Genomic DNA, 27201 nt, shown 5'->3' with positions numbered 1-27201 from the left:
AGCAAATTGTCACAACTTTGTAAGGTTTGGAGGTTAGGCATTGGAAAATGCGTTGTGTGTCAGAGGGGAGGTTGAAGGGTATTCTGTTAAAGGAATCCGGTGGTCGTGGTTCTTGTCCGATGCCCAGGTGGTGGCTAGGGCCATGGCATGACCCTCGGATGACTCTAGGGTAGGGTTATCAGACGTCCCCAGATTTGCAAATCTGTCCCCGGGAAATGTGGCAGCGGCAGCCCCAGCAGCCCGGAGCCAGCCTGTTAGCGCAGTTGGCTCTGGCTGGCTTCAGAAGCTGCTCGTTGCTCACTGCTGTGCCGCCCGCCATTTTTCCTGCACCACGGCAGTGAGCAGCTCCTGAAGCCAGTTAGAGCCAACTGCACTACCAGGCTGGCCCCTCCTGGGCAACGACTGCCTGCCCGTGACTCCCGAGCCTCCCCTGATCTGTCAGAACAAAGGGGGAAGGGGATTGGGGAAGGCTTGGGAGCCACAGGCGCACGGTGCGCCGTTGCCTAGTTTTTAAAAAAAACTCTGCGTATTTATGTTTCACAGGGTGCGAAAGAAGGGCTTTGCACCTTTATACAATATGCATGTGTGCTTGGGCCCAGGGTCTTTTGCCTCACCATCCCCACTACTGACTCCCTGTTGCTGCCCAGTTTCAAAAACAACAACAACAAAAAGGTGTCCCTGGATTCATTGAAAAAAATATGGTAACCATACTCTAGGGGAAAGCTTCCAGTTGATTTGCATCAACAGGCTCCCCCTACAGGTTGTTAACCCTTGCGTGACTCCCTGCAGAGCAGGCAGGAGTCAAGTACAGTGGTACCTCAGGTTACATATGCTTCAGGTTACATACGCTTCAGGTTACAGACTCCGCTAACCCAGAAATATTACCTTGGGTTAAGAACTTTGCTTCAGGATGAGAACAGAAATCATGCGCCGGCGTCGCGGCGGCAGCAGGAGGCCCCATTAGCTTAAGTGGTGCTTTAGGTTAAGAACAGTTTCAGGTTAAGTACAGATCTCCGGAACGAGTTAAGTACTTAACCTGAGGTACCACTGTATAGTCTGTTTGGATCCAGTGCCTAAGCTAATACCACTCACATTCTGTAACCAATAAAGTTGTGGCCTTTTTTAGCCCGTTAACCTAAAATGCTTGTGTCCATGTGTCTTATTTCATCACAAAGCGGCGAGCGGGGACTCGACTCACAACCTGGTTATTGCGGTGACATTTTGTTTGCAGTTACTCCTGTCACAGGGAGTACTTTGCCTCAATGCCAACGTCTCTATAAGCTGCATCTCACATCTGAGCCGAGCTTGCAAACAGGCTGGCAGCATGCACAGGTCAGAAGAAAGTGGCATGAAACCAATGTCTTCCAAATCACGCCCACCCACTTCCCTCCACACAGAAAGCAGGACGATGCTTGTACGCATTCCACACACATGAAATATTTGAGAATCCGGATCTTTCACATAAATCAATTTTTGTAGAAGGAAAAGCAGGTTTTTGAGTACCCTATTCCAGAATACTAGCTGAATGATGCCAACGTCAAATAGCAGCATGCAAAAAATCCAAATAAAAGCCACAAACTACTCTACTATAAGTGGCAAGCGTGGAAAGGCCCATAATTTTTTCAAAAGAAAAACCTCTCGCTTCAACATCTCATACTTTATTTGTAGATGATCAGGTTGTTGTTTTTTAATTAAAAAAAAAATGCTTTTACCTTTTGCAAGTCCTCAAAGGATCTCTCCGTTTCCTTTAGTTTCTCTAAGATGATTTTCTCTTTGGCAGATATTTGGGATTCTTCACTTTCTAGTTTTCCTATTTCTTGTTCTAACCTGGAAAATATATCAAATAACGTTTTAGTTGTCTGGGGAAAACATCTCATCTTATGCTCTTTGTTTGGCTTCCTAGCTGAAAAACAGTTTCTTTGGATGTTCCCTTTTGCCCACATACATCTTACAACCTTTTGTGAAAAGTTCTCCATCAAGGCTAATTTTAAAAAAAGGGTTAGATGAATCAGTCAGGGGTCAGCTTGCCTCCTGAAAAAATGTTAATTTACACAGTCTCGTACATCATTTGGTTTCTTAATGACCAATTCCTAAATATAATGACTGGCGCCTGATTAACCCAACACGGCTCACAGACATGCGAGCCAGCATTCAATATTATAGTTAACAATTGATTGATTGATGATTGATTGATTGATTGATTATTGCATGTCTATTCTACTTTCTTTTGAGGAGGTCTCTCCTGCTCCTCATTTCATTCCCCAAACAACCCTGCAACATAAATTAGGTCACCCTGTGAGCTTCATTGGCTGAGTGAGGATCTGAATGCAGGTTTTGGAGCAATATTATAACTGTTGAGTTCCTTCTTTACCCCAAGAGGTGCCAGGTTAAAAGGTTTCTTGTAGAAGTGTCAGGAAAAGTGATGAAATGCAGTATAACCCACTACCCACGATTGATAAAATTGATGTTTGTTATCTTCTTTTGTGAACTTCTGCGGAGGAAACAGTAATCAACAGCAATTTCCTTGTGCTATGTACAATGAATGTCTTAGAAACCTAACTTAACTTGTAAAATAAGCACAACCTTGCAATGCACTACCATAAACAACCTCAGCAGTAATTGGCCCTTGCACAGTAGACATACCTTTTGTTTGTACTTGGAATACAGCCTTTAAAAACATTGTACTGTACAGATCCTTCCTTCCTCCTCTCCTGTCTTGTAATTGTCACCAGACACCTGACAAGGAAGCCATTTCCTTGTTCTTGTCTCTTGAGTGCATTGCAAGCCCAAATCTCAAACATGAGTAGCAATCAGGCCAAACAATCCAAGATTGAGCTCAGAGACTGATTAAGACTTGGAGAGTACCCGAGTGAGGAACAGAGCAATGGGCAGCATGTGAAATAGATTTATACCTTTGCTATCCTTCAGCCAAACAGTTTCCAGGGTGGTCCGGGATCAGATACAAGACAACAAAACCCATAGTGCAAAATCAAATTACACTGGAAAGCAGCCATTAAAACAGTTTAAAGCTCAACAATACTGGGAGGAGAAGAAAACTTTTGCCCGGTGTTGAAAAGCCTTTCTGGGAGGCAAACTCCATATGCAAGGTGTCACCGCTGAAAAGATTCCTCCCCTGATCACCTCCCACCATACTTCAGTTGATCATGCCACACAGAGAAGAGCCTTCACTGATGATCTCAGCACATAGACAGGTTGGTATGGGAACAGGTGGTCTTTCAAGTACCCAGCTCCCAAGCTCCAGGGAGCTTTAAAGCAAGGATAAGGAAACTCTGGCAACTCCATATGTTGCTAGATTACAATTTCCAGCCACCCTGATATCAGGACAGGTGTCAGGAGTGGAGCAGCAACAACTCACACAGTGTTATTCAAAGAAACAAACAGCACAGGAGGCCAGGCCTGGCGAGCACAGCGACTCTTCCCAGTAGATCTTGGACCAAGGAGGCTGTTGCAAGGAATGAAGGTCGTTGGCTCCCCACAACTCCCTAAGTCTCCTCCTCCCCCCGGGTCCTTCCCAAGCAATCTGAGACTCCGATGCCTTGTCTGTCTTTGCTCCACCCTCTTCATACCTCTCCAGGTTCTGGGAGACCAGTGGGGAGAGGAGCAGGTCACAGCAGGAGGGGGAGACCCCCTGGCTTCTTCAGCAGCCTGCCTCATCTCTGCCTCTTCTTCTGCCTCTGATTCTGGACTGCTCTTTGCCACAGCACCTTCCTGCTCACCAAACCCTGTTACCTCTTCAGCTTCTGATACCTCCTCCTCCTCTGAGTCTGCAACCTTTTTCTTCTGTATCATTCACATCACAGTTCTTTCAAAAGTGATGGCTCCTGTGAAGAGTACCATCGCACAAAAGTGTTTTTGATGGCTCGTAATACTGTTGAATTAGCACTTAGTCGAAGAACCAGGACTCTAGCCTTATCCCTTTGGCAGATGAAGAATGTAAGGACTTTATATATACTGGACAGCATTTGTCCATGGAGTAACCCTTCTTAGAATATTCCTTGGTTTGGAATTGACATAAATCCTCTTAGATGGATTCTATCTCCCCAAGACCCTTTAAGCAACTGTGGCTTCCATGCTTTGCTTTCCCATGTCATCCGGCTTAGCCTCTCTGGCTTAAGGCTCCTGCTTTTGTCTTCAAAGCCAGGATTGCTTTGTTATCTACTTTTGTAGTTGTCTGAGAAAAAATATAACTCGGAACTTTCCCTGTCTTTTCCATTTCCACAGGACCAGCCTAGGTATGTCAGAAATTTGTTGCCACTGGCAAAGATAAGGTTCAGGACTTTCCCCTCAGAAACTTGGTCTCTTAGCCCCTACGCTATCCCAGCATAACAAAACTGCATTCTACGATCCCAAAGCCTGGGAGTTCTTCCCTTTTCTCTTAGCAAACGGATGCAATCTTTAAAAAAAAATGGGCTCCAGACCACCCTCCTTTTTAATACCATTTAGGGAAATTAGTTTTGATAAAGAAGTGGGAGGCCTGTTCAGTGTCGAGGACCACTCTGGGAATTGATGAGCCTTAGGGCTATCGCTGGCTTTCAAATTTCATTAATCTTATTAACACAGATTGTTTTTTTGCTACCCTCATTAAAACGGAATTGTAATTGCTAAACCAAGGTTTGCAGCCACATTGCACTTGAACTGCTATCTGTTCTTGGTGGTGATATTAGTAGTTCTGAGAGCTGGAGACCATCACGAACCATTGCTGGCTTATATTCACCCTGTGTTAAAATCATTAATATTTTTGAAAGTAAATATGAATGCATATATCTATGGACAGTTATAACCAGTGATTTTTTTAAAGAAAAAAAAGCTAGCAGTACTCACCTTTAAGTTGTTACAGTAAGTGCCACACTTTTAACATTGGGGTGTGTGTGAGGTGCTGGTACTGTGCACCTTTGTGTACCTCCAGAAAAAAAGCACTGGTTATAACTAACTAAATTAAAAACACATATCTACCCATTTCCGGTACTAACTTGCATCTGCTGTAGTTTTACAGGGTAGGAGGTGGGGGACCCTGATTTTTCTTTTAATATGTCGTGGACCTGGCATTTTGTGCACTATAAATAGAGCAAGTAGCAGCAGGACATGGAAATAATTTTAAAGAATTTGCATCACCCGCCTTCAGTATATGCCAGGAATGCGTAATAGAAGGCAGCCTTTTCAAAAATAGGAATTCTGCATTCGCAACAAAACATAGTCAGAATTATGGAGCTCGTTTCTAATGCATGACAACAGGGGCAACCCTCGTCAGCAGGATTAGGTAGGTGTCTATTGAGTTAAAGCATTTGAAATTAGGACAGAAGGCACAGAACATAGGAAGAGCCCTGCTGGGTCAGGCGAAAGGCTCCTCTGGTCTAATGTTCTGTTCTGACAGTGGCCAACCAGATGCCTATGGCAAGCTCACAAGCTGAGCGCAACATCATTCTCCCCGCCTGCAATTTTCAGCAACTGGCGTCCAGAATACTGCGCAATATAGTGGAAAGGGAGCATAGCCACAGTGGCTAATAGCATGCTGTGCTAAGGAAACGTATTGAGTGGCTGGCGCAATGCATCACGTTCTGCTTCCCGGACTAGCACCGCTTTGCTGGACATGAATTTAGACTTGCACCGTTATCTGTAGCAGCAAAACCAGGTTTGCCATCAACAGAGAGAAGCAGCCAACTCCAGTTCCACAACAAGGGGCAGGGGGCAGGAACGTAAGGAGAGTCTCCTGGATCAGACCAGTGGCCCATCTAATCCAGCATCATGTTCACACAGTGGCCAACCAGATGCTTATGGGAAGCACAATATCTGGACCCGATACATGCATTCTATGCACACACACTGATAGATATGGCCCTGAGAACATCTTAGCACAAAATTGCAAGTGATGCTGGGAAATCTATGACCATTCTCCTGGAGTTTGTTTGTTTTTTAATGGACAATGCAGGCATGCAAGGACCACATATTTGAATAATAACACTGGACGTAGAGGGGGCTTAACCATTTCCTCTCAGCTTTTGAGAACAGGTTCAATTCTGATCACAGAGAGACCACGGAGGAAAGGGTACCTCCTCCACCTCCTGTGCCATAAAGGTAAAGGGACCCCTGACCATTAGGTCCAGTCGTGGCCGACTCTGAGGTTGCGGTGCTCATCTCGCTTTATTGGCTGGGGGAGCCGGTGTACAGCTTCCGGGTCATGTGGCCAGCATGACTAAGCCGCTTCTGGCGAACCAGAGCAGTGCACGGAAACGCTGTTTACCTTCCCGCCGGAGTGGTACCTATTTATCTACTTGCACTTTGACGTGCTTTTGAACCGCTAGGTTGGCAGGAGCAGGGACTGAGCAACAGGAGCTCACCCTGTTGTGGGGATTCGAACCGCTGACCTTCTGATCGGCAAGCCCTAGGCTCTGTGGTTTAGACCACAGCGCCACCCGCATCCCTCTCCTGTGCCATAGCTGCCATCAAATGTATATCCTTCAAGCCTGCCTTTCCCTTTTTATAAAAGAAGAGGGTGTGTGAAGCCAACAAAGTCCATGTATGAGCAGGATGACTTCTGCTTGACCATTGAAATTTGCCCTTCTGCTCCTCTCCTCATGTGCCTCAAATCTATTCTAGAAGGTTGAGGGTGATGGGTTTTTATTACGCTTACTTAACTATATTTTATCCATCTGCAGACCCACATGTGTGGGTTGAGACAAATGGATCAGCTTACATTTAAGAGCTTGTGGCTGAGCAGAGTTTAAATCCCATCTTAAGCAGTTTAATTGAAAGCATAGGAATTAGTCACTGGTTGAATTCTCTTTTTTTGATACCCCGTTTATCAAAGAAACAGGCTACAGGCTGAAAAGTAAGTTTAAAACAGTCAAGCATTCATCCTTAGCGGCAACAGTGGTAAAAATATATGCAGGTAAAATCCTTGCATTTACAGCAATAACAGTCTCAGGCATGTACCTGGAGAGAGAGAGAGAAAGAAAGAAACAGGAACTATTTCTTTGCTGCTTCCCTCCCAGGAGACGAGGGGAAATGACATCACACAGAGCCTTCTCTATCAATTACATTTCTATGATCTGAGTCTGTCTATCAGCAATACAGCTCTATCTTCTTAACCCCTTCTCATGCTAACTAGCAAGAATATGCACTGTTAGATTTGACTGCAAAATCTTTCGCAGGGGAAACTTCCAGAGCAGATTTGTGGGGGGGGGGGGGGAGAGAGAGGGGGTGTGGGAAAATGGAAGTTCTGCTCCATGAGCAGAAGTCATTCAGCTTGCACAATGACTTAGTTGGTACAAGCCCAGGAGTTTAATAATGGATCTCATAACTTCACATTTAGTGTGCCCCTCAGGTACATACTTCAGATGCAATACATGAAATATAAGGAGTGGGGCGGGGGAATAGTTCCAATATTGTTGGGATCCTACACTGAAATCACGTTAAAGAAGAACTCCTGGAGATAGTTTGAAGTCAAATTCATATGGAAACTGAATGGCTACAACTTTGAAGGCATCTGTAAGGTTATATTCTTTTCCTTTTCACTCCCTCAGTCTCTATTGCTGTTATCTTGGAAGTACAGCAGCGAAGAAACAGTAAAAGGAGTCAGCGCCTTCCATACTTCACAAAGAAACACTAGCAAAAGCTGGGTGCCCTTTGACATGGAGAGAACGCAAGATGCAAAGCCTTTAGCGTTGCTTCCGGACATAAGCAATAGCTCATTAGAGCAGGATGACTGCCTTCAGTGAACCAAGATGACCTGTGGCACGAAAGGAGCAGAGACCTGTAAGCATTAAAAAAAAAAAGTTTGGAAAATAAAAAATAACAAAGGAACTCATCACGCTGACCATCAAAGCATTCCTTGAAGCATTGTGAATATGCCAGTGAGCTCAGAAAAAGCCGAATTCTTCATTCTCTGGTGTTATAAATTAATCTTCTGACTAGTTTACTTGTACAACAGTTATATCCACTGTATTAAACTTTTACTGCAATGGTTTCCCCCAGAGAATCTTGGGGATCATCATTGGGTGAAGTTGCTGAGAATTTTCCATTAGCTCCTGTCTAGGAACAGCATTTCCCAGGATTTCCCTGTGAGAGGGAATGACTATTAAATCAGATACACATCTGCAATATATACCTGCCCATTAATTCTTTTTCATTTTCCCTTAACAAATATTTAAACCAGAGAGACCAAATGTATTTGCTAAGTGTAGGTTTTGAAATAGAATGTGATTTTTTTAGAAACACACCCACCCAGTTTTCACAATTTAGTTTGCCTTTGATTCTAACACCTTCATTGCGATTCTCTGTTTTTTACCTAAAAGTCAAGTTCTATCGATTTCAGTTACTGTCTTTCAATTTATTCTCTCTCTCTCTCTCTTTTTTGATGGGGTGGCAATCCCAAATCATACGCTTCATATGAAATGGCAGAAGCCAACCAATGAACTCCAAGGTAACAAAGCAAAATAACACTGGATAGGAAAAAAAATGTTGTGCAAAAAATTGCAGTGCTTGGAAGAATATTAAAAATGTACCGGCTCTTCGTTGCAGTTCACGCTGAAAGAAAACTCCAGATGTTGCTTTAAGTGAGCATTGCACCAGATGCAAAAACCTGATTAGGTGATCCTAAGAAAAAGAGGTCCTCTTTCTTTCTTTCTTTCTTTCTTTCTTTCTTTCTTTCTTTCTTTCTTTCCAAGGGAAAATGTATGAAAAGCTCACTCTTGACAGATTGCCTCTCACTGCCGATCCTTTAGATGCACCCAGCTGTGTCGCTGCTGCTTTCACGTGGCACTGATTTGATTCCAAAAGCATGGAGGAAGGGGTATTTCTTTCTGCAAGAGCAGAAGCAGGACCCTTGTGGGTGGTTGCATGCTGTACAATGCACATGCACAATAAAAAGAAAAGAGCTGGTCTTTGCTTTCATCTCTTCTCACCTCTGGGCAGCTTCCTTTTGCCAGAAGATGCTTTAGAAAGATGTCCATCAGTGGTCTCTTTTTTGATGAACTGGCAGAAGACTCTAACCAAGAGTGCTAAACTTTCCCAAAGCACTGGGAGTGAAGCGCCATGGTGATACAGCATCACTTTGACTAAGGCTTGTAGGTATAATACGGTGGGGACCTTATTATATGTTCTAGGAGTGGTGGTGAGTTTCAGCTCCTGTGAATTTCACACCCCTACAACGAAAACTGTTCTGGGGGATTTCAGTCCTCCTCCCTCTGTCTACCCTGCAAAATTTGAGTCAGCGCTACTAACTAATTTTTAGGTCAGCAATAAAGAAGCAGAGTGTAGAATGAGCAAGCAGGCACTCCTCTGCTGATACCTCTGCCTCTGATCCTTCACACTCCAAGATGCTTTCAATATCCTTTCTGTCTCCTTTTCTCTCTCTTAGAGCTGAATGCTCCACCCTATTGTGAACAAAAAAATTGGGATGCAACATTTTCACCAAATATCCTCCATTATCAGAAATAATTCTATCCAGAGAAATTTAGGCCCAGTTAATCCCAAACAAAACTATATTGCTAGTTTAAACTGGTGGATGAAGGAAATAATAGCATAAGGTCGAAGGTCTGGCAGGAATGGGGGGGGGAACCACTGCTTACTTCAACAATATAATTGATGGCTTCCACATGTGCTGGAAATTCTCAATCCATGGTGGCAATATTGGGGATGTGCATCACTCAATATTATGTTGCTCAGAATGGTGTTATTTTCCTAGGCCATCAGGAACAGCATTCTGCTTTGATTTAGTCACAATTCAAATGACTGAAATTCAATTCCGATTGCATCATTTATTTGTAAATGTTGACAATCAGCAAGGCAGCCTGGAAAGTCTCCAGAACGAAGACCCATTAATTCAGCAATCTTATCTTGAGAGAAAGAATGGTGCAAACAGGCCCTGCTCCTTGTTTAAGATGGCTTTAGTCCATGCGAACTCATGCCTTGATAGTCATTCCTTTGATAACTGTTCAGTCTCTTGAGAAGAACATCAACACATGTGACCAAACTTATCGACATCTGTGTATCTCCCACGAAAACATTGCATTCTCGAGTTTTAAATGTATCTTGTTAACAACACCCTCAAAGTGTTGAAGGGTTTTCTCAGCACTTTCCCATGGTGAATGACTTTTAAGTTCAATTCATCTGTGATAGAAAGCTAGCTGACTTTTGTTGTATAGTTATAGTCACACAAGCACAGTCACCAGGAAGTAATGCATCAGCCACCACTTAAAAATGCACTCTCAAGTCCCAAGGGTAAAATATCAGTAGGGGACCATATTGCATTATGTAGAGGAGAAAGTTCAGTAGGGCCAACTGTTCCTGAGGATAAACAGTATAAACAGTTATACTGGCCTGAGGGGACATGACGCAGCTAAGCAGGTCAGGAGCTGACCAGTGCTTGTATGGGAGACTCCCTTGATGGAACAATGCTGGGGTATAAATACAAATGTTTTTTCAAAAACAAAACAAAAATGTTGCTTTGCTTTAATGCCTTCTATTTTTAAAAAAGTAATATTTTATTCTTTTTCCATATTGAAAGTTATATTTGTTACTCAACAATTATACTCCAAATCAACAAAACTAGTGACTTCTTGCTCCCCCAACATCAATGTTTATAACCCAAATTGCATACAATTGCATTGTTGAGGTTCCATCTTATCTACAGTGGTAGGAGGTCTGGCTGCATCCCAAGGAATTCGCAACGGGAGGTGCTGCTTCTGCGCATGCGCGCGGCGTGGTTTAGTGCTTCTGCGTGTGCGGCGAAACCTGGAAAAATACTTCCGGGTTTGCTGCGTACATATCCCAAAGTATACATAACAAGAGGTGAACGCAACTAGAGGTAACACTGTCATGCCATCCTCTCTAACATGCTTCTTAACATACAGTCATACCTCATATTACATTTGCTTCAGGTTGCACGTTTTCAGATTGCATCCTGCGGTGACCCGGAAGTACCGGAAAGGGTTACTTCTGGGTTTTGCCACTGGTGCATGCGCAGGTGCGCAAAATGATGTCACGTGCATGCGCAGAAGCAGCGAATTGTGACCCGCGCTTGCGCAGACACGGGTTGCATTCTTTTCAGGTTGCGAACAGGCCTCTGGAATGGATCCTGTTCGCAACCAGAGGTACCACTGTATTCTGCTATTTTCTTACACCTCAAACCTCTTCTAGATCAAATCCATCCGCTTCAGTTCATTTGTATGTGCAAATGCCTTTTCTGTCCAGGGAAAAAAAGAAAGAAAACCTCGGACCACCCTGCCATCCCATGTCTCAGCCACATGTGATAATCTAACTTCTGAGGATGAAGGATTAAGTCTGTTTTTGGTCAATGCCCATTTAGATGTGCTCATTTGTAAGTCTGGTCATTTCCGTTTCTGCATTGTTCTGCATTTTTATTTTGAAAGCATGCAATCATTTGTTTTTTTGTAAGCATGTTATCACAAAACACATTTTGCACATTTCTGGTACTTTTTTCTTGCTAACAACTGCAGTGTATCGCAAAATTAAGAGAGGGTAGCTGGATTCTTTTCCCATTCTTTTCTAGGGAGTGAGATTCAGGCCTGTTCATTTAAAAATGCAGATGGAACAATTCACCTAACAAAATCCTGAAGCCTCTTTTCTACCCAATGGCATTTCCAAAGTACTCATTTGTGGTTTTTTTTAAACCTGCCTCTCAGTGTAATGAGTGGTTTTTCTGTCCTCCAAGACTACGCTATCCCCAAGAGCAGGTTCATTTCCTATTTTAAGGAAGTAAATAGTTGGGATGTAAATATTATTCTTCCTAAAATACATCCATTGTTTGGAATAGCTGAATACAGACAATGGTGCGATGTACCTGTGAGCATAGCACTGCCTGTTGATTTGCACTCCAGGGGCTATTGTTCAAGATGCCTCACTGAAAAGAATTAAGCCCACACCCTCCAACCTAAGGAAAAGTGGGACATTCCAGGATCAAATCGGAAACCAGGATGGCTTCTGTAAATCTGGGATTCTCCCTTGAAAATAGGGATGCTTGGAGGGACTGGAAGTCTGGTGGCCCATGAGAACAACCAAGGTAGGATCAATACCCTGCAGTTATACTGCTCAGACCAGTAAAATAATGGCCAGCTAGTAACATGAAGGGACGTGGGTGGTGCTGTGGTCTAAACCACAGAGCCTAGGGCTTGCCGATCGGAAGGTCGGCGGTTTGAATCCCTGCAACGGGGTGAGCTCCCATTGCTCAGTCCCTGCTCCTGTCCACCTAGCAGTTCAAAAGCACATCAAGTGCAAGTAGATAAATAGGTACCGCTCCGGCGGGAAGGTAAACAGCATTTCCGTGCGCTGCTCTGGTTCGCCAGAAGCGGCTTAGTCATGCTGGCCACATGACCCAGAAGCTGTACGCCGGCTCCCTCGGCCAATAAAGCGAGATGAGCGCCGCAACCCCAGAGTCATTTGTGACTGGACTTAACGGTCAGAGTTACCTTTACCTTTACCTAGCAATACGAAGCAAAAACACACAGCTGGATTTTTAAAAAATTAAGAACACAAGAAGAATCTGCTGGATCAGGCCCATGCCCCATCTAGACTAGCATCCTGTTCTCATACTGACCAAGCAGATGCCTATGTGAAGCCTGAGAGCAGGATATGAGCACATCAGCATCCTTTTTACCTATGATTCCCCAAAACTGGCACCTGTGGAGGCACAACACAGTCACCTTAGCTAGCAGCTACTGAAAGGCTTATCCACACACGAAATTTGTCTAATCCTCTTTCAGAGCCACCCAAGTTGAACTCAAGACAAGGGCGGGTCCTCTCTCCTTCTTGCATCTATGTGGAGCCATCCCTTCCAAAGAACAGCCCAGAGAATCAACAACAGCATCCTGCTTCCCTTCCACTAACTTGATTTTTCCTTAGAGTTTCTGGACATCGACCTTTTCCTAACGCAATTTCTGACGTGACAAAAATTTCTGCTTTCATTGAAAGCCATTTCATTCCAGTGGGACAACAATTCCAAGGTTATTCCAAGTGCTCTTGTCCCCTGCAAATCAAGCCAATCAGGAAGCTCCACGATTCGCGGACTCTGCGCTCCATTTACTGTTTCCACCCTTCAGTGTTTCCTGCCATTGTTCTTACAAATGCCTCTGAAATGAGTGTGATGTGTCAGTTCTCTTGAGTTGCCGCCCTTACCTTCGGTTAGGGGAATTTGAGGGGCTATTTCAGAGGAAGTGAAACTGAAAAGCTCTTGGCTTCTCTTTCAATGTGGCTTTAGGCTGCCATTTCCCAGGACAGGAGGCAGATTCTGGGAAGAGAGGCTGGCAGTGATTAATGAATGGAAGAAGCCAGCCAGCCAACACTTGTGCCTTCTCCTGCCTATGCTCAGACAGACAAGAATGAAAGCTGGCTGTCAAAAGATGAATGGAATTTGCCTCCTTATCAGTAGAAAGTGCTGAAGGGCAGCGGCAGGCAGCTCCAAGTTCAGAATTTTAATATGAGCTGCTCTATCTTTCTGAGTGCTTCCGGACTGTTTACTTTTATTTGGGTGGGATTCAATAATATGCCGGAGGGGGGGGGGGAATCAGGCTGCACCCCACCAATCAGTCTTTTTTGCAATAAAGAAAGTAATAATAATAATAATAATAATAATAATAATAATAATAATAATATATTATTTATATGCCGCCCATCTGGCTGGGTTTCCCCAGCCACTCTGGGTGGCTTCCAACAAAATATTAAAATACAGTAATGCATCAAACATTAAAGGCTTCCCTAAACAGGGCTGCCTTCAGATGTCTTCTAAAAGCCTGGCAGCTGTTTTTCTCTTTGACATCTGGTGGGAGGGCGTTCAACAGGGCGGGTGCCACTACCGAGTAGGCCCTCTGCCTGGTTCCCTGTAATTTGGCTTCTCGCAGTGAGGGAACTGCCAGAAGGCCCTCGGCGCTGGACTTCAGTGTCCGGGCAGAACAATGGGGCTGGAGACGCAGGCTAACCATTGCTTGACATAACACCACCACAACCACCACCACCAATAATATGCCATCCATCTGTCTGGGTTACCCCAATCACTCTGGGCAGCTTCCAACAAAACAGTAAAACATGAAACATTTTGCTAATTATAATGCTGGGGGCTTCCTGGAAATGAATCCTTGCAAAAAAACCCCTGTTTTTAGACCCTACTCTCCATGATGGTGATTTCAATAAAATACTGATTTTTTAAAAAAGGTATTGTGCTGTGTGCCTTGATTCTACAGTGTATTCATTTCCATGACAAGTGAAGACACACCTTTTTGTCAGGCTTTTAGATGTGGCGAGGTGTGATGGGTGAAGTCATTTCTAAATACGACACTGCCACTGTATTAATGACATAGGTATTTTATGGGAATTTGTTTTAATGGTTTTATTATGTGTTGCTTTTTTATTTTGTTGTACACCACCCTGTGACTATGGTGCTGTAGGGTGGTGTAACCATAAATACATAAAGGTTGCCTGGTCTGCTAATGACAGCTGGACAATCAGTTGACATTAAGCCATGTCTGCACTGGGTCAGGCAATGGCGTAGCATGGGTTGCCAGTGCCCGGGGCAGCATGGAGGGGTTGGGTGGGAGGAAGGGAAATGGACAGAGTATGCATGCGCATTCAATGGTGTTATGTACTAAGCTTGGATCCTAGAACAATAGGCAAGTAGGATCCTAAAATACAACTGATTGGCATGCCAGAAAAGACCAATCAGGCTCCAGGAGGAAGTTAAGCAGCCTATTAGGCTGGTAGGATCATAGAATGCAACAACAGGTTGGCCTGCAGGAAAAGACCAATCATGCTCCAGGAGGGAAGCAGAATCAGCCAATCAGACAGGACTCATTGTGTAAATTGTTGTTGTTGTTGTTTAGTCGTTTAGTCGTGTCCGACTCTTCGTGACCCCATGGACCAGAGCACGCCAGGCACTCCTGTCTTTCACTGCCTCCCGCAGTTTGGTCAGACTCATGCTGGTAGCTTCGAGAACACTGTCCAACCATCTCGTCCTCTGTCGTTCCCTTCTTCTTGTGCCCTCCATCTTTCCCAACATCAGGGTCTTTTCCAGGGAGTCTTCTCTTCTCATGAGGTGGCCAAAGTATTGGAGCCTCAGCTTCACGATCTGTCCTTCCAGTGAGCACTTAGGGCTGATTTCCTTAAGAATGGATACATTTGATCTTCTTGCAGTCCATGGGACTCTCAAGAGTCTTCTCCAGCACCATAATTCAAAAGCATCAATTCTTCAGCGATCAGCCTTCTTTATGGTCCAGCTCTCACTTCCATACATCACTACTAGGATGTGTAAATAATGTATATAAAATCCTGAGATTTGGGGGGCAATTCAATTCAAGTGTTACAAGCTGCAATAAAGAGCATGAAATCACTACAGGGCTCTGAGCATACTTCAAACTGCCTAACAGAGTCTGCATCACCCAGGAGACTGCAGCCACAGAGATAAGAAAAGAAGAGTCATTCCATTGTCTGAAGAGGTCACTTCCTGGTTCGCATGGAGAAGCTGTTTTTAATAGAGCCCAGCAACCAAAGTGTGTAACTGTATTGAGCCAGCACCTAACAATTTTGCACCCAGGGCAACCGCCTCTTTGCTCCACCACACTACGCCACTGGGGGCCAGACTTAGACCAACGGGTATCAGCCCAGGAAAAGTGTACTTAACTTCCAAAGCCATCCAAGTCAGAAGCTGTACATATCAATGATTGCAAAGACAGGAAATAAGGGTTTTGGAGGAGCATTTCTGATCCTTTGCTCACATCAAATGAAGCTAACTCAAGCTGAGTCATAACTGTCTCGTTTCCAGATGGCTTTCAGGCCAGGAGTAAGCACAGCATGCTTAAACGGAATCACAGTGTCAATTTAGGAAAACAAAACAGCAACCACACAGATAACGGCAGAAAATCCCCTTTTGCCTCATGGGATGCTGGAATCAAGAGGACTGAGCTGTGGGAAGCAAAGAGATTTCACACTGGTTTCTTTCCCAGAATTTCCAGTAAGAGTCAGCTGACGACTTCCTGCCTGGACGGGTTGGGTCTCAGTCAAGTCGGGTGAAATGCTTCACCCTGAGGGGACTTCAGAACAGTGTGGAAGTTCCAAGAGTAGGAGAAGAAAAAGAAAATCCCAGCCATCTGGACTGTTTCAATCTGAGGGGTAAAAATCAAGGCGAGAGCAGCACCTGCAACCCAGACATTTGGCAGAGACCTAAAAGGGATTTCGCATGAAATACCGTATTTTTCGCTCTATAACACGCACCCGACCATAACACACACGTAGTTTTTAGAGGAGGAAAATCCGTAGGCATGCCACCTGTAGGCATTCCCTCCATAACACGCACAGACGTTTCCCCTTACTTTCTAGGAGGAAAAAAGTGAGTGTTATGGTGCAAAAAATACGGTAGTTTACAGCTGGATCATGTGTAGAAGTCATTTCCAGATATCAGAAAGACTGATCTCTAAATTTAAGGAACACCAAAGATTTCCAAGCAACCATCGTCACTGCTTGCTAACCCAGCACTGAACTCACAAAAGTATTTTGATTTCCCTGAGCCTTTGCAGAAAAGGCAAGAAGCAAACCAATTCCCTCCCCTTTCATGTTTACACCATCCAGGTCAGGCCTGTATCAGGTCAGGTCTGACCGGTGCTGTTTTTCTAAAGAAAGAGGTGCCAGAACTCACCAAGAACACTTTCCTTGTTCTCTAAGCCCTATGCTGCCTAGGACCCACGTACCTACGGGACCGCCTCGTCTGGTATGCCCCACGGAGGACCTTAAGGTCCGCAAATGACAACACCTTGGAGGTCCCAAGTCGCAAGATGGTTAGATTGATCAAGTAGGGCCAGGACCTTTTCAGTACTGGCCCCGACTTGGTGGAATGCACTGTCACAAGAGACTAGGGTCCTGTGGGACTTGACATCTTTCCGCAGGGCCTGAAAGACAGAGCTGTTCCGCCTGGCCTTTGCTTTGGACTCAGTCTGACCCTTATGTCTTCCCTCCCCTTACGGTTTTGATCTATGGGCTGCTTTTAAAATGAGGCTGCATTTTAACCTGTATTTTAAATTGCCCCCCCCCTTATGTTTCTATTGTAATTTTACTGGTGTTAGCCAACCTGAGCCCAGCTCTGGCCGGGGAGGGCAGGGTATAATTTTTTTTTATTTTTTATTTATTTATTTATTTATTTTTATTATTATTATTAATGACAATGGTGTCCACCTGAGAGGTGCTGGAACTGAGTTTTGGTGAGTTCTGGCTGAAAAAGAGCCTTGCTTCCGACCCACCATGCTCAATTCAGTCCACTACCAGCTACATAAACAGAAATTCACTCTCAACAATTACAATAATTCATTACTAAACTATGATCAATAAAAACAACCGCAAGCCACAATGCATAAAATGCATAAAATACCACCATACAAAACCATGTAAAAGGATCAAATTGAGAAACAAAGTCACACCACTTATAAAATCATTTTTTTTAAAAAAAACAAAACAAAACCCTGACTCCAAAATCTGTTCTGTTTTCCCCAACCCTCCAATGAAGACTTAGGGAGGGCAGGGGGTGCACATGAGGGGACAACAACAACAACAACAACAACGTTTTGTGGCATCTATTTGCATATATACAATCTGGTAATGGATATTTGGGTGTTTTCCTGTCTCCACCCCCACACATTTGTGTTCAAGTGGGGAGATTAATTAGGCATCTGCCTCATATTAGGTCAGATATTTGTCCATGGAGCTCAGTACCAACCTGGCATGAGCCCTTTTGGTTATCAGACGGAGGTCTGTTACATCATTCATTATATAAATCTTGTACTCTACGGGTGATTTGTTTACATACTTGAACTACCATATTTTTCGCCCTATAGGACGCACCGTCCCATAAGGCGCACCTAGTTTTTTGGGGGGGAAATAAAGGGGGAAAATTATTTCCCCCCCAGGCGCAGGGCTGGGGCGGGGGAAGCCCGAGCTTCCCCCGACCCCAGCCCTCAGAACAGGCAACTCTCCGCAAGCCGTGGGAGCCCAGTGCCGGGCTCCCTCGCCTTGCGGAGAGCTGCGCGAAGTCTGGGCGCGCTGAGCTCAGCGCGCCCAGCCTTCGGCATGCACGCAACTCTCCACAAGCCACTGGAGCCCAGCTCCGGGGTCCCGCGCTTTGCAGAGAGCCGCGCGAAGCCTGGGCACGCTGAGCTCAGCGTGCCCCGCCTTCGGCATGCAGGCAACTCTCCGCAAGCCGCGAGAGCCCAGCGCCGGGCTCCCGCGCCTTGCGGAGAGCCACACGAAGCTCAGCGCACCCAGCCTTCGGCATGCAGGCAACTCTCCGCAAGCCACGGGAGTCCAGCGCCGGGCTCCCACGCCTTGCGGAGAGCCGCACGAAGCTCAGCGCACCCAGCCTTCGGCATGCAGGCAACTCTCCGCAAGCCGCGGGAGTCCAGCGCTGGGGTCCCGCGCTTTGCGGAGAGCCCCGCGAAGCCTGGGCACGCTGAGCTCAGTGCGCCCAGGCTTCAGCATGCAGGCAACTCTCTGCAAGCCGCAGGAGCCCGGCGCGGGCTCCCATGGCTTGCGGAGATCTGCGCGAAGCCTGGAGAGCGAGAGGGGTCGGTGCGCCCCGACCCCTCTCGCTCTCCAGGCTTCAGTGAAAGCCTGCATTCACCCCATAGGACGCACACACATTTCCCCTTCATTTTTGGAGGGGAAAAAGTGCGTCCTATGGGGCGAAAAATGCGGTATATCTGTGAGAAACAGTTCTCACAAACGTTGTGGCAATGCATTAGGCCAGAGGTTTTCAACCTTTTTGGGTCCATGGCTCCCTTCACCAACTACATTATTTCTGTGGCACCCCTGTGGGGCTCAGGAGCCCAGCTATGTCACCCCTTGCCTGCAGAGCTGGCAGCCCCTTTTCGAACACCCTCCCTTGGGATTTGTTCCCTCAGCCTCCTCTCTTCTCCCCTCCTTGGGACTGCTTTGGGCAGCTGCAGCTTCTGCCCCTGGTCTCTGAGCCCCAAAGAAGGTGCCTCCTCACACTGCCTCACAGGGGCCTAGGAAGCACCCCCTGGCCAGCCCCAGAGGCACCATTTACCTGCAGAGCTTGTAGCCAGGGCTGCTGCTGCAACAAACAGCTGTGCAAGCCTTGGGGAGGCAGACACACAAGAGGGCATCAGAGGAGGGAGGGAAGGAAAGGGCTGTTGTTGCCCTCAGCACCCCTGACCATCATTCAAGGCACCCCTGGGTGCCATGGCACACTGGTTGAAAATGGCATTAGGCCATAAAAGATCAGAAAATAAGTTCAGTTTTAATTTCTGAAGCAAAAGCTTATTTTTACTACAATGCAGGGGGGCATCTAGTGGACACCGATATTATAGCAAGTACTATAAAAAATGAAGGAGGTCCTTCGCCCTCTCCCAAATTAGGAGACTATATCTAATAGATGGAAAGCACAGTTTTATATTTCGGGGGGTGGGGGGCATAGTTCTGTAACTCAAGCAAATCACCCAAGTCCAGTTTGTCACAACTATGTCCTATGGAAAGCGATGGGACTTAAGTTAATGGTGAATTAAGTTGGTTGCGGTTTCAAAGGGACTTAATTAATTTTAGGGTCTCAATTAATTTTAGCTGGATTCAGGCTGGTTTTTATATTCACTAATGTCTAGGCTGCTCTGAAAGGCTGCAGCTTGTTGGCAGAACATGGGCGCTTCCAGGTATTGCTATTTTTTGGGGCAGAATTCAATGTCATGCTGACATATTCAAGTTGTGCAATTAAAGTGGATTCTTATTTTGGTCTTGTAATACTTGATCTTGGAGGTTACCCATGAAATTTATTGGCACAAGCTTCAGAACAAACACAAGAACATACATGCTCATATGGTGTTTATTTGGTTTTGGTGTTCACTGCCATAGGCTGCAGCGATATTTGCTGGACTAGATAGGGAGGGTTAGATCTGTTAGCCAAGACATGTAAAATGTTTGAAGGCAGATGTAACTTTAAATGCCAGTGGGGGGCAGAAAAGCAACCAGGGAGAGCAGTTGCCTTTATGCTTTGTTTGGGGGCTTCCAGGAACAGCTACACCTCCCAGTTCTCCTTACGTCCTGGTGATATTGAAGAAACATACCTTTCAACACCCCCTCCAACATTTTCCTAACAACAACAATTTTATTATTTATACCCTGCCCACCTGACTGGGTTGCCCCAGTTGGGTGGCTTCCAACATATATGAAAACATAATAAAACACTAAACATTAAAAAAGCTTCCCTATACAGGGCTGCCTTCAGATGTCTTCCAAAGGTTGTATAGTCACTTATCTCATTGGCTCAGGGGTTGCATGACTCCATGCCCTCCAACATTTCTCCGATGAAAATAGGGACATTCTAAGGAAAAGCGGGAAATTCTGGGATCAAAACTGAAATGGGGACAGCTTCTGTAAATCTGGGACTGTCCCTGGAAAATAGGGACACTTGGAGGGTCTGAGAATATAAGAAGAGCTGTACGGGATCAGGTCAAATGTCTGGCTAGTCCAGCATCCTTTTCTCACAGTAATAATAATAATAATAATAATAATAATAATAATAATAATAATAAATTTATACCCTGCCCATCTGGCTGGGTTTCCCCAGCCACTCTGGGCAGCTTCCAACAAAGTATTAAAATACAGTGGTCTGTTAAACATTAAAAGCTTCCCTAAACAGGGCTGCCTTCAGATGTCTTCTAAAAGTCTGGTAGTTGTTCTTCTCTTTGGCATCTGGTGGGAGAGCGTTCCACAGGGTGGGTGCCTCTACACAGGATCACACTTCAAAACGACCTTGACAGATTAGAGAACTGGGCCAAAACAAACAAGATGAATTTTAACAGGGAGAAATGTAAAGTATTGCACTTGGGCAAAAAAAATGAGAGGCACAAATACAAGATGGGTGACACCTGGCTTGAGAGCAGTACATGTGAAAAGGATCTAGGAGTCTTGGTTGACCACAAACTTGACATGAGCCAACAGTGTGACGCGGCAGCTAAAAAAGCCAATGCAATTCTGGGCTGCATCAATAGGAGTATAGCATCTAGATCAAGGGAAGTAATAGTGCCACTGTATTCTGCTCTGGTCAGACCTCACCTGGAGTACTGTGTCCAGTTCTGGGCACCACAGTTCAAGAAGGACACTGACAAACTGGAACATGTCCAGAGGAGGGCAACCAAAATGCTCAAAGGCCTGGAAACAATGCCTTATGAGGAACAGCTAAGGGAGCTGGGCATGTTTAGCCTGGAGAAGAGGAGGTTAAGGGGTGATATGATAGCCATGTTCAAATATATAAAAGGATGTCACATAGAGGAGGGAGAAAGGTTGTTTTCTGCTGCTCCAGAGAAGCAGACACAGAGCAATGGATCCAAACTACAATAAAGAAGATTCCACCTAAACATTAGGAAGAACTTCCTGACAGTTAGAGCTGTTCGACAGTGGAATTTGCTGCCAAGGAGTGTGGTGGAGTCTCCTTCTTTGGAGGTCTTTAAGCAGAGGCTTGACAACCATATGTCAGGAGTGCTCTGGTGGTGTTTCCTGCTTGGCAGGGGGTTGGACTCGATGGCCCTTGTGGTCTCTTCTAACTCTATGATTCTATGATTCTATGACCACAAATCTACCTATTTTAAAACTATCAAAGCTGATGGCCACCCCTAAAACTTGTGGCAGCAGAGCCCACAGTTTAACTATCGACATGAAGCAGTCAACTGCATGCACAGTAGCCAACAAAGCATGAATTTTGACCTACTATTACGCGACAGACGATGTGTCTGGCAAATTAATTTTCTTCGCATCTAAAACACTGTACATTTTGTCTGTGCTCTTCCTAAGGTCTTTGTTTGTGTGCGTCATATGGCTTACACCCTAGAGATGATTACAGAATATGAATTTAGATCGTTTCATTAAAATTAAAACTTTGGAAAGAAGAATATAAGGAAAATGCTGGACTATGATACAATAACAGAGGAACGGAAGTGAAAAGCAGCAAATAATATTACGGAGAATAGGCTAATAATTAGTGATTTTGGCGAGACTGGTGCACATTCTATGGTTTATTTTAAACTGGCAATTACTAATATATATTTTAAGGTGAGAAACTGGATGGGATGGCAAATCCTGCAATTGCACTGGGGGTAAAAGGGGGGCTGATTCTGCTCAGCTTTGCTCCATCTAGGAATCAATAAATCTCTCCATTTTGGTTTCTCTCAGATTCTCATTTGTCCAGTCTCAAGGATAGTTCTCCATATTTCTGCATCAGTTTGTGCTCTTTTCTTTTTTTAAAGAAAACTCATCGTGAAGAATTTATGGGATGATTTTTTAACTAAACAAAAACCACAAATAGCTGCAGAAATGTGGAAAGCTGAATTTAATATTGGGAAAATGTGAACCAGAGAACTGAAATTGGCAGCTCCTTCCATCCAGTGGCATAGCATGGGTTGCCAGTGCCCGGGGCAGGCAAGCCGCAGACAGGCAGGGCCATGCTGCTTTATCTGCCTGCCCATGCAGGGGGAAGCCCAGCCAGCAAACGCAGCCTTTGGCCGGGCCACCCTGGGGTCACCCCTTGCCTGCCTTCCTCTGTGTGCACCCACTCACCATGGGCCTGAGCTGCTCTGCTGCCTTCACCAGGGTGGGGCAGGGATCCCTGTGAAAGCTAGCGCCTGTGTTGCACTCCCTCAGAATTTTGTGCCTGGGGCCATGGCCCCCCTGGTCCCCCCATGCTACACCACTGCTTCCGTCCCTACTCTCCACTTCCACTTCACTGTTGATCATTTTATGAACCTATATAATGCCCTGCCCCTCCCCAAGGTCTCAATATATCACTCCTTACAATACCAAATTGTGTGCATGCAGTTGTGAGGGTAGGGAGTACAACAGAAATGCCTTTAAATCTGCCCACAGTTGGTTTTCATTTGGAGAGTTTTACAGTTTCCACGAGAGACCTTAAAAGTCATACGTACTTCTCCCATTTATAGAGATATTTATACAGCTGTTTAAATGCCAGCATAATTTACAATGAAGCCAGGACAGTAAAATAGTTACTAAAGTGACTTTCTTTAAGCCAAATACATGTCTCAGAAGGAAACACCATTGCACAAACAATTTGAATATAGATCAAAGGCATTTAAAATTAATGGTCCAAAATAAGTTGATCCAAAGAAATGTAATGCCGGTATTTTGTTTTTTAAACAGCACATCTGTGAGAATAGGCACACACAGAAATTAACAAGAAATTCCAGAATGCTTTTACAATATTCATTACTTGGAACTGAGCCATGTTTAAAACCACTGCATACGTATGGCTAAACATCACAGGAAATGCAAGACTAGCATTTCAGCTACTTCAATATTTGATCTGGTGACAGTGGCCAAATTGGCTGTTGCAAAGGAAAACTGGAATGTGTGCTGAATCAGGGATCTAAGGGGGTGGAGAAACCTAAGAATTGGGGGGAGGGGGCGTGGAGAGATACATATTCTCAGTTTTGCCAGGCTGACTTTCACATCAGATTTAGCCTCCGTGGTGTTTGGTCTCCAGTGTTTGGAAGACACAAACACAATCAAACTGAAAGGAGAAATGTGCTTAAGGTGGCTATTTGTGGGATATGGTAGTTTAGCATCTGGAGAAAGCTGGCTGCCAGTGGATGACAGTTCAAAATTTCAGTGCAGCGTTCACAATTCACCAGCCGCATTTTACACCTGGCTATTGGCCACTTGGTGGCGCTGTGGGTTAAACCACAGAGCCTAGGGCTTGCCGATCAGAAGGTCGGCGGTTTGAATCCCCGCGACGGGGTGAGCTCCCGTTGCTCGGTCCCTGCTCCTGCCAACCTAGCAGTTCGAAGTGCAAGTAAATAAATAGGTACTGATGCGGCAGGGAGGGAAATGGCGTTTCCATGTGCTGCTCTGGTTCGCCAGAAGCGGCTTAGTCATGCTGGCGACATGACCCGGAAGCTGTACGCCGGCTCCCTCGGCCAATAAAGCGAGATGAGCGCCACAACCCCAGAGTCGGTCACGACTGGACCTAATGGTCAGGGGTCCCTTTACCTTTACCTTTATTGACCACTTGCAACAAAGTGAAGATGCAGACACCAGGATTGTGCCTGACATCTCCACCATCTGGAGGTGCATGCCTGGGGATCCTTGGATCTTGCCTGTTTTCACACACTAACAACACATCCTTAAGAATTCTATCCATGATATTTCATCTGCACCATCAGATTGAATTTCAGGAACCAAAAAGTCACATTGAAATATACGACTTTCGAGCTGTCTGGCCCCAGTTTAAGCAGCCATTTGGCACCCAGATATATATATATATATATATATATATATATATATATATATATATATATATATATGTGTGTGTGTGTGTGTGTGTGTGTGTGTTTCAAATGCTGCTCCAGTGTAATTGGAATTAGAAGGAGAGCCTTGGAAAAGCTATTCCTTGGCTGGAAGTAGCAGCTGTCAGTCAGAAAACTATCTCCTCATTGTTGTCATTGTGTGGAGACCTCGGAGAAATGGAACAGTTTTAAAGAGAGAAAGAGTCCCATCTTCACTTCTTTAAGCAGTATCATACAGCCTTAGACAGTCCTGGCTCCCCCCAAAGAATTCTGGGATTTATTGAGGGTTTGTTAACTTATATGCAGAATTCATCATGCAAAAGGCTGGGCTGGATGAATCCCAAGCCAGAATTAAGATTGCAGGAAGAAATATCAACAACCTCAGATATGCAGATGACACAACCTTGATGGCAGAAAGTGAGGAGGAATTAAAGAACCTTTTAATGAGGGTGAAAGAGGAGAGCGCAAAATATGGTCTGAAGCTCAACATCAAAAAAAGAAGATCATGGCCACTGGGCCCATCACCTCCTGGCAAATCCAAGGGGAAGAAATGGAGGCAGTGAGAGATTTTACTTTCTTGGGCTCCATGATCACTGCAGATGTGACAGCAGTCACAAAATTAAAAGACACCTGCTTCTTGGGAGAAAAGCAATGACAAACCTAGACAGCATCTTAAAAAGCAGAGACATCACCTTGCCGACAAAGGCCCATATAGTTAAAGCTATGGTTTTCCCAGTAGTCATGTATGCAAGTGAGAGCCGGACCATAAAGAAGGCTGATCACCGAAGAATTGATGCTTTTGAATTATGGTGCTGGAGGAGACTCTTGAGAGTCCCATGGACTGCAAGAAGATCAAACCTATCCATTCTGAAGGAAATCAGCCCTGAGTGCTCACTGGAAGGACAGATCCTGAAGCTGAGGCTCCAATACTTTGGCCACCTCATGAGAAGACTCCCTGGAAAAGACCCTGATGTTGGGAAAGATTGAGGGCACAAGGAGAAGGGGATGACAGAGGACGAGATGGCTGGATAGTGTTCTCGAAGCTACCAGCATGAGTTTGACCAAACTGCGGGAGGCAGTGGAAGACAGGAGTGCCTGGCGTGCTCTGGTCCATGGGTCATGAAGAGTCGGACACGATTAAATGACTAAACAACAACAACAAAGCAGACTCCTGTTTCCCCCACAGAGCTATGGTCTCCAGAGTTCTCTGAGAAGAGGGGTTGACAGTTAAATCACTCTGAGATTCTTTGACAAACTGTTGGCATTTAATTTACAGCTTGCCAGCCAAAGCTGATCCAATTGCTCATCTGGGCATATTTTACAGATTACTTCATCCTAAAAACTGAATGTCAACAGCTCCTTCAATACAGTGAGGCATTCTCATTTCTGCAGTGGGCATCAAACTGGAGGACTGCAGGCACTGAGAGCACATTCGGACACTGGAGGATCTGGTAATCCAACCATGGTAGGAGACAGACCTGGCTGGAATTATTAGGGCTTACATTGGAGTAAAGCCCACTGAACTCAACAGGACTTGCTTCTGAGTAGATATGCACAGGATTGCACTGCAAGATACAAGGACTTACCATTTCATAAAAGAGGTTATCTCTAAGCAGGGCTGGATGATATCTGGTTTTCAACATTGTGATATATGACCAGCTAAACATCGCTATGTATCGCTATATCACGATGTTTGAAATAAGGATGGGGATATGTAGAAGCATTGTGATTTTTGCATTTTGCACGTGCGTACCCACTCACCCACCATGATTCGTGACATATTGCCAGGTCAAAAATTATGAAACTGGTATCAAGATATGGACTTCAAACCAGTTTGGGACGATATATCAATATATTGCCCAGCCCTATAACTGAGGTGCTAATCAACCAAAATTTATGCCATAATAATTTGTTAGTCTTGATAGACATTCTACAAGGAATCTTGGGGCACTGTAAAGACTAGCCGAGTTCCCAAAGGTGAGCTTTTGTAGACCAGAACCCAGTTCGTGAGATATATGCATCTAGCTAATACACATATATACACACAGCTAATATATAACACACTGCATCTCTTCTATGTCAGTTTGCAATGGATTCAAAATATAAATATAAGTGAATATTCACAACAGCTATGATGGGATCAGGGACGCGGGTGGTGCTGTGGGTTAAACCACAGAGCCTAGGGCTTGCCGATCAGAAGGTCAGCAGTTCGAATCCCCGCGACGGGGTGAGCTCCTGTTGTTTGGTCCCTGCTCTTGCCAACCTAGCAGTTCGAAAGCACGAAGTGCAAGTAGATAAATAGGTACTGCTTCAGTGGGAAGGTAAACGGTGTTTCCATGTGCTGCTCTGGTTTGCCAGAAGAAGCTTAGTCATGCTGGCCACATGACCCGGAAGCTGTACGCCGGCTCCCTCGGCCAATAAAGCGAGATGAGCACTGCAACCCCAGAGTCGGCTACGACTGGACCTAAGGGTCAGGGGTCCCTTTACTTTTACCTTTATGATGGGATCAAGCTATGATGGGGTGCAGCTGTGATGGGATCAAGTTGGACTTTTGGGTGTAAGATATAGACTGTGTACTGATGGCTGTGCACCTGCCAAGCTGATCCCTGTGCTTCAGCAGCAGAGGAGGCTGCATGCAAGAAACAGCAGCCAATGTTTTATGTGCAACAGCGAACATGCAGCCTGGCAGACAGAGTTAATTAGTGCCTTCTGAATGACCTTCAGGGTGTGCTGGGAAAGAGTTTCATACTCGGGAGAAAAGGAACAGAAAAACAAGGGGACAGAACAAGTGGCGGGTGATGCTGTGTTACTATGCACCCAGCAGCCAAACAGTGAGCCTTCCCTCACCACAGTCTTGTTGGATACACCTGTGCCTCCTTCTCGACCC

The 27201-nt window shown here is 45.1% G+C and overlaps 1 protein-coding gene across 1 annotated transcript in view; it reads right to left on the bottom strand.

Annotated features, from left to right (window-relative positions):
* Nucleotides 1–27201, bottom strand: part of LOC128405292 (paralemmin-2-like) — a 113346-nt gene that overhangs the window by 11654 nt on the left and 74491 nt on the right. The window contains exon 4 of the mRNA XM_053371795.1: nt 1713–1827. Within this exon, the coding sequence (XP_053227770.1) occupies nt 1713–1827 (115 nt within the window). The remainder of the gene's footprint in view (nt 1–1712; nt 1828–27201) is intronic.

This window comes from Podarcis raffonei, chromosome 17, assembly GCF_027172205.1.
Source record: "Podarcis raffonei isolate rPodRaf1 chromosome 17, rPodRaf1.pri, whole genome shotgun sequence".
NCBI lineage: Eukaryota > Metazoa > Chordata > Lepidosauria > Squamata > Lacertidae > Podarcis > Podarcis raffonei.
The sequence above is the reverse complement of the archived record's forward strand: the minus strand, read 5'-3'. Positions and strand labels throughout refer to the sequence as shown.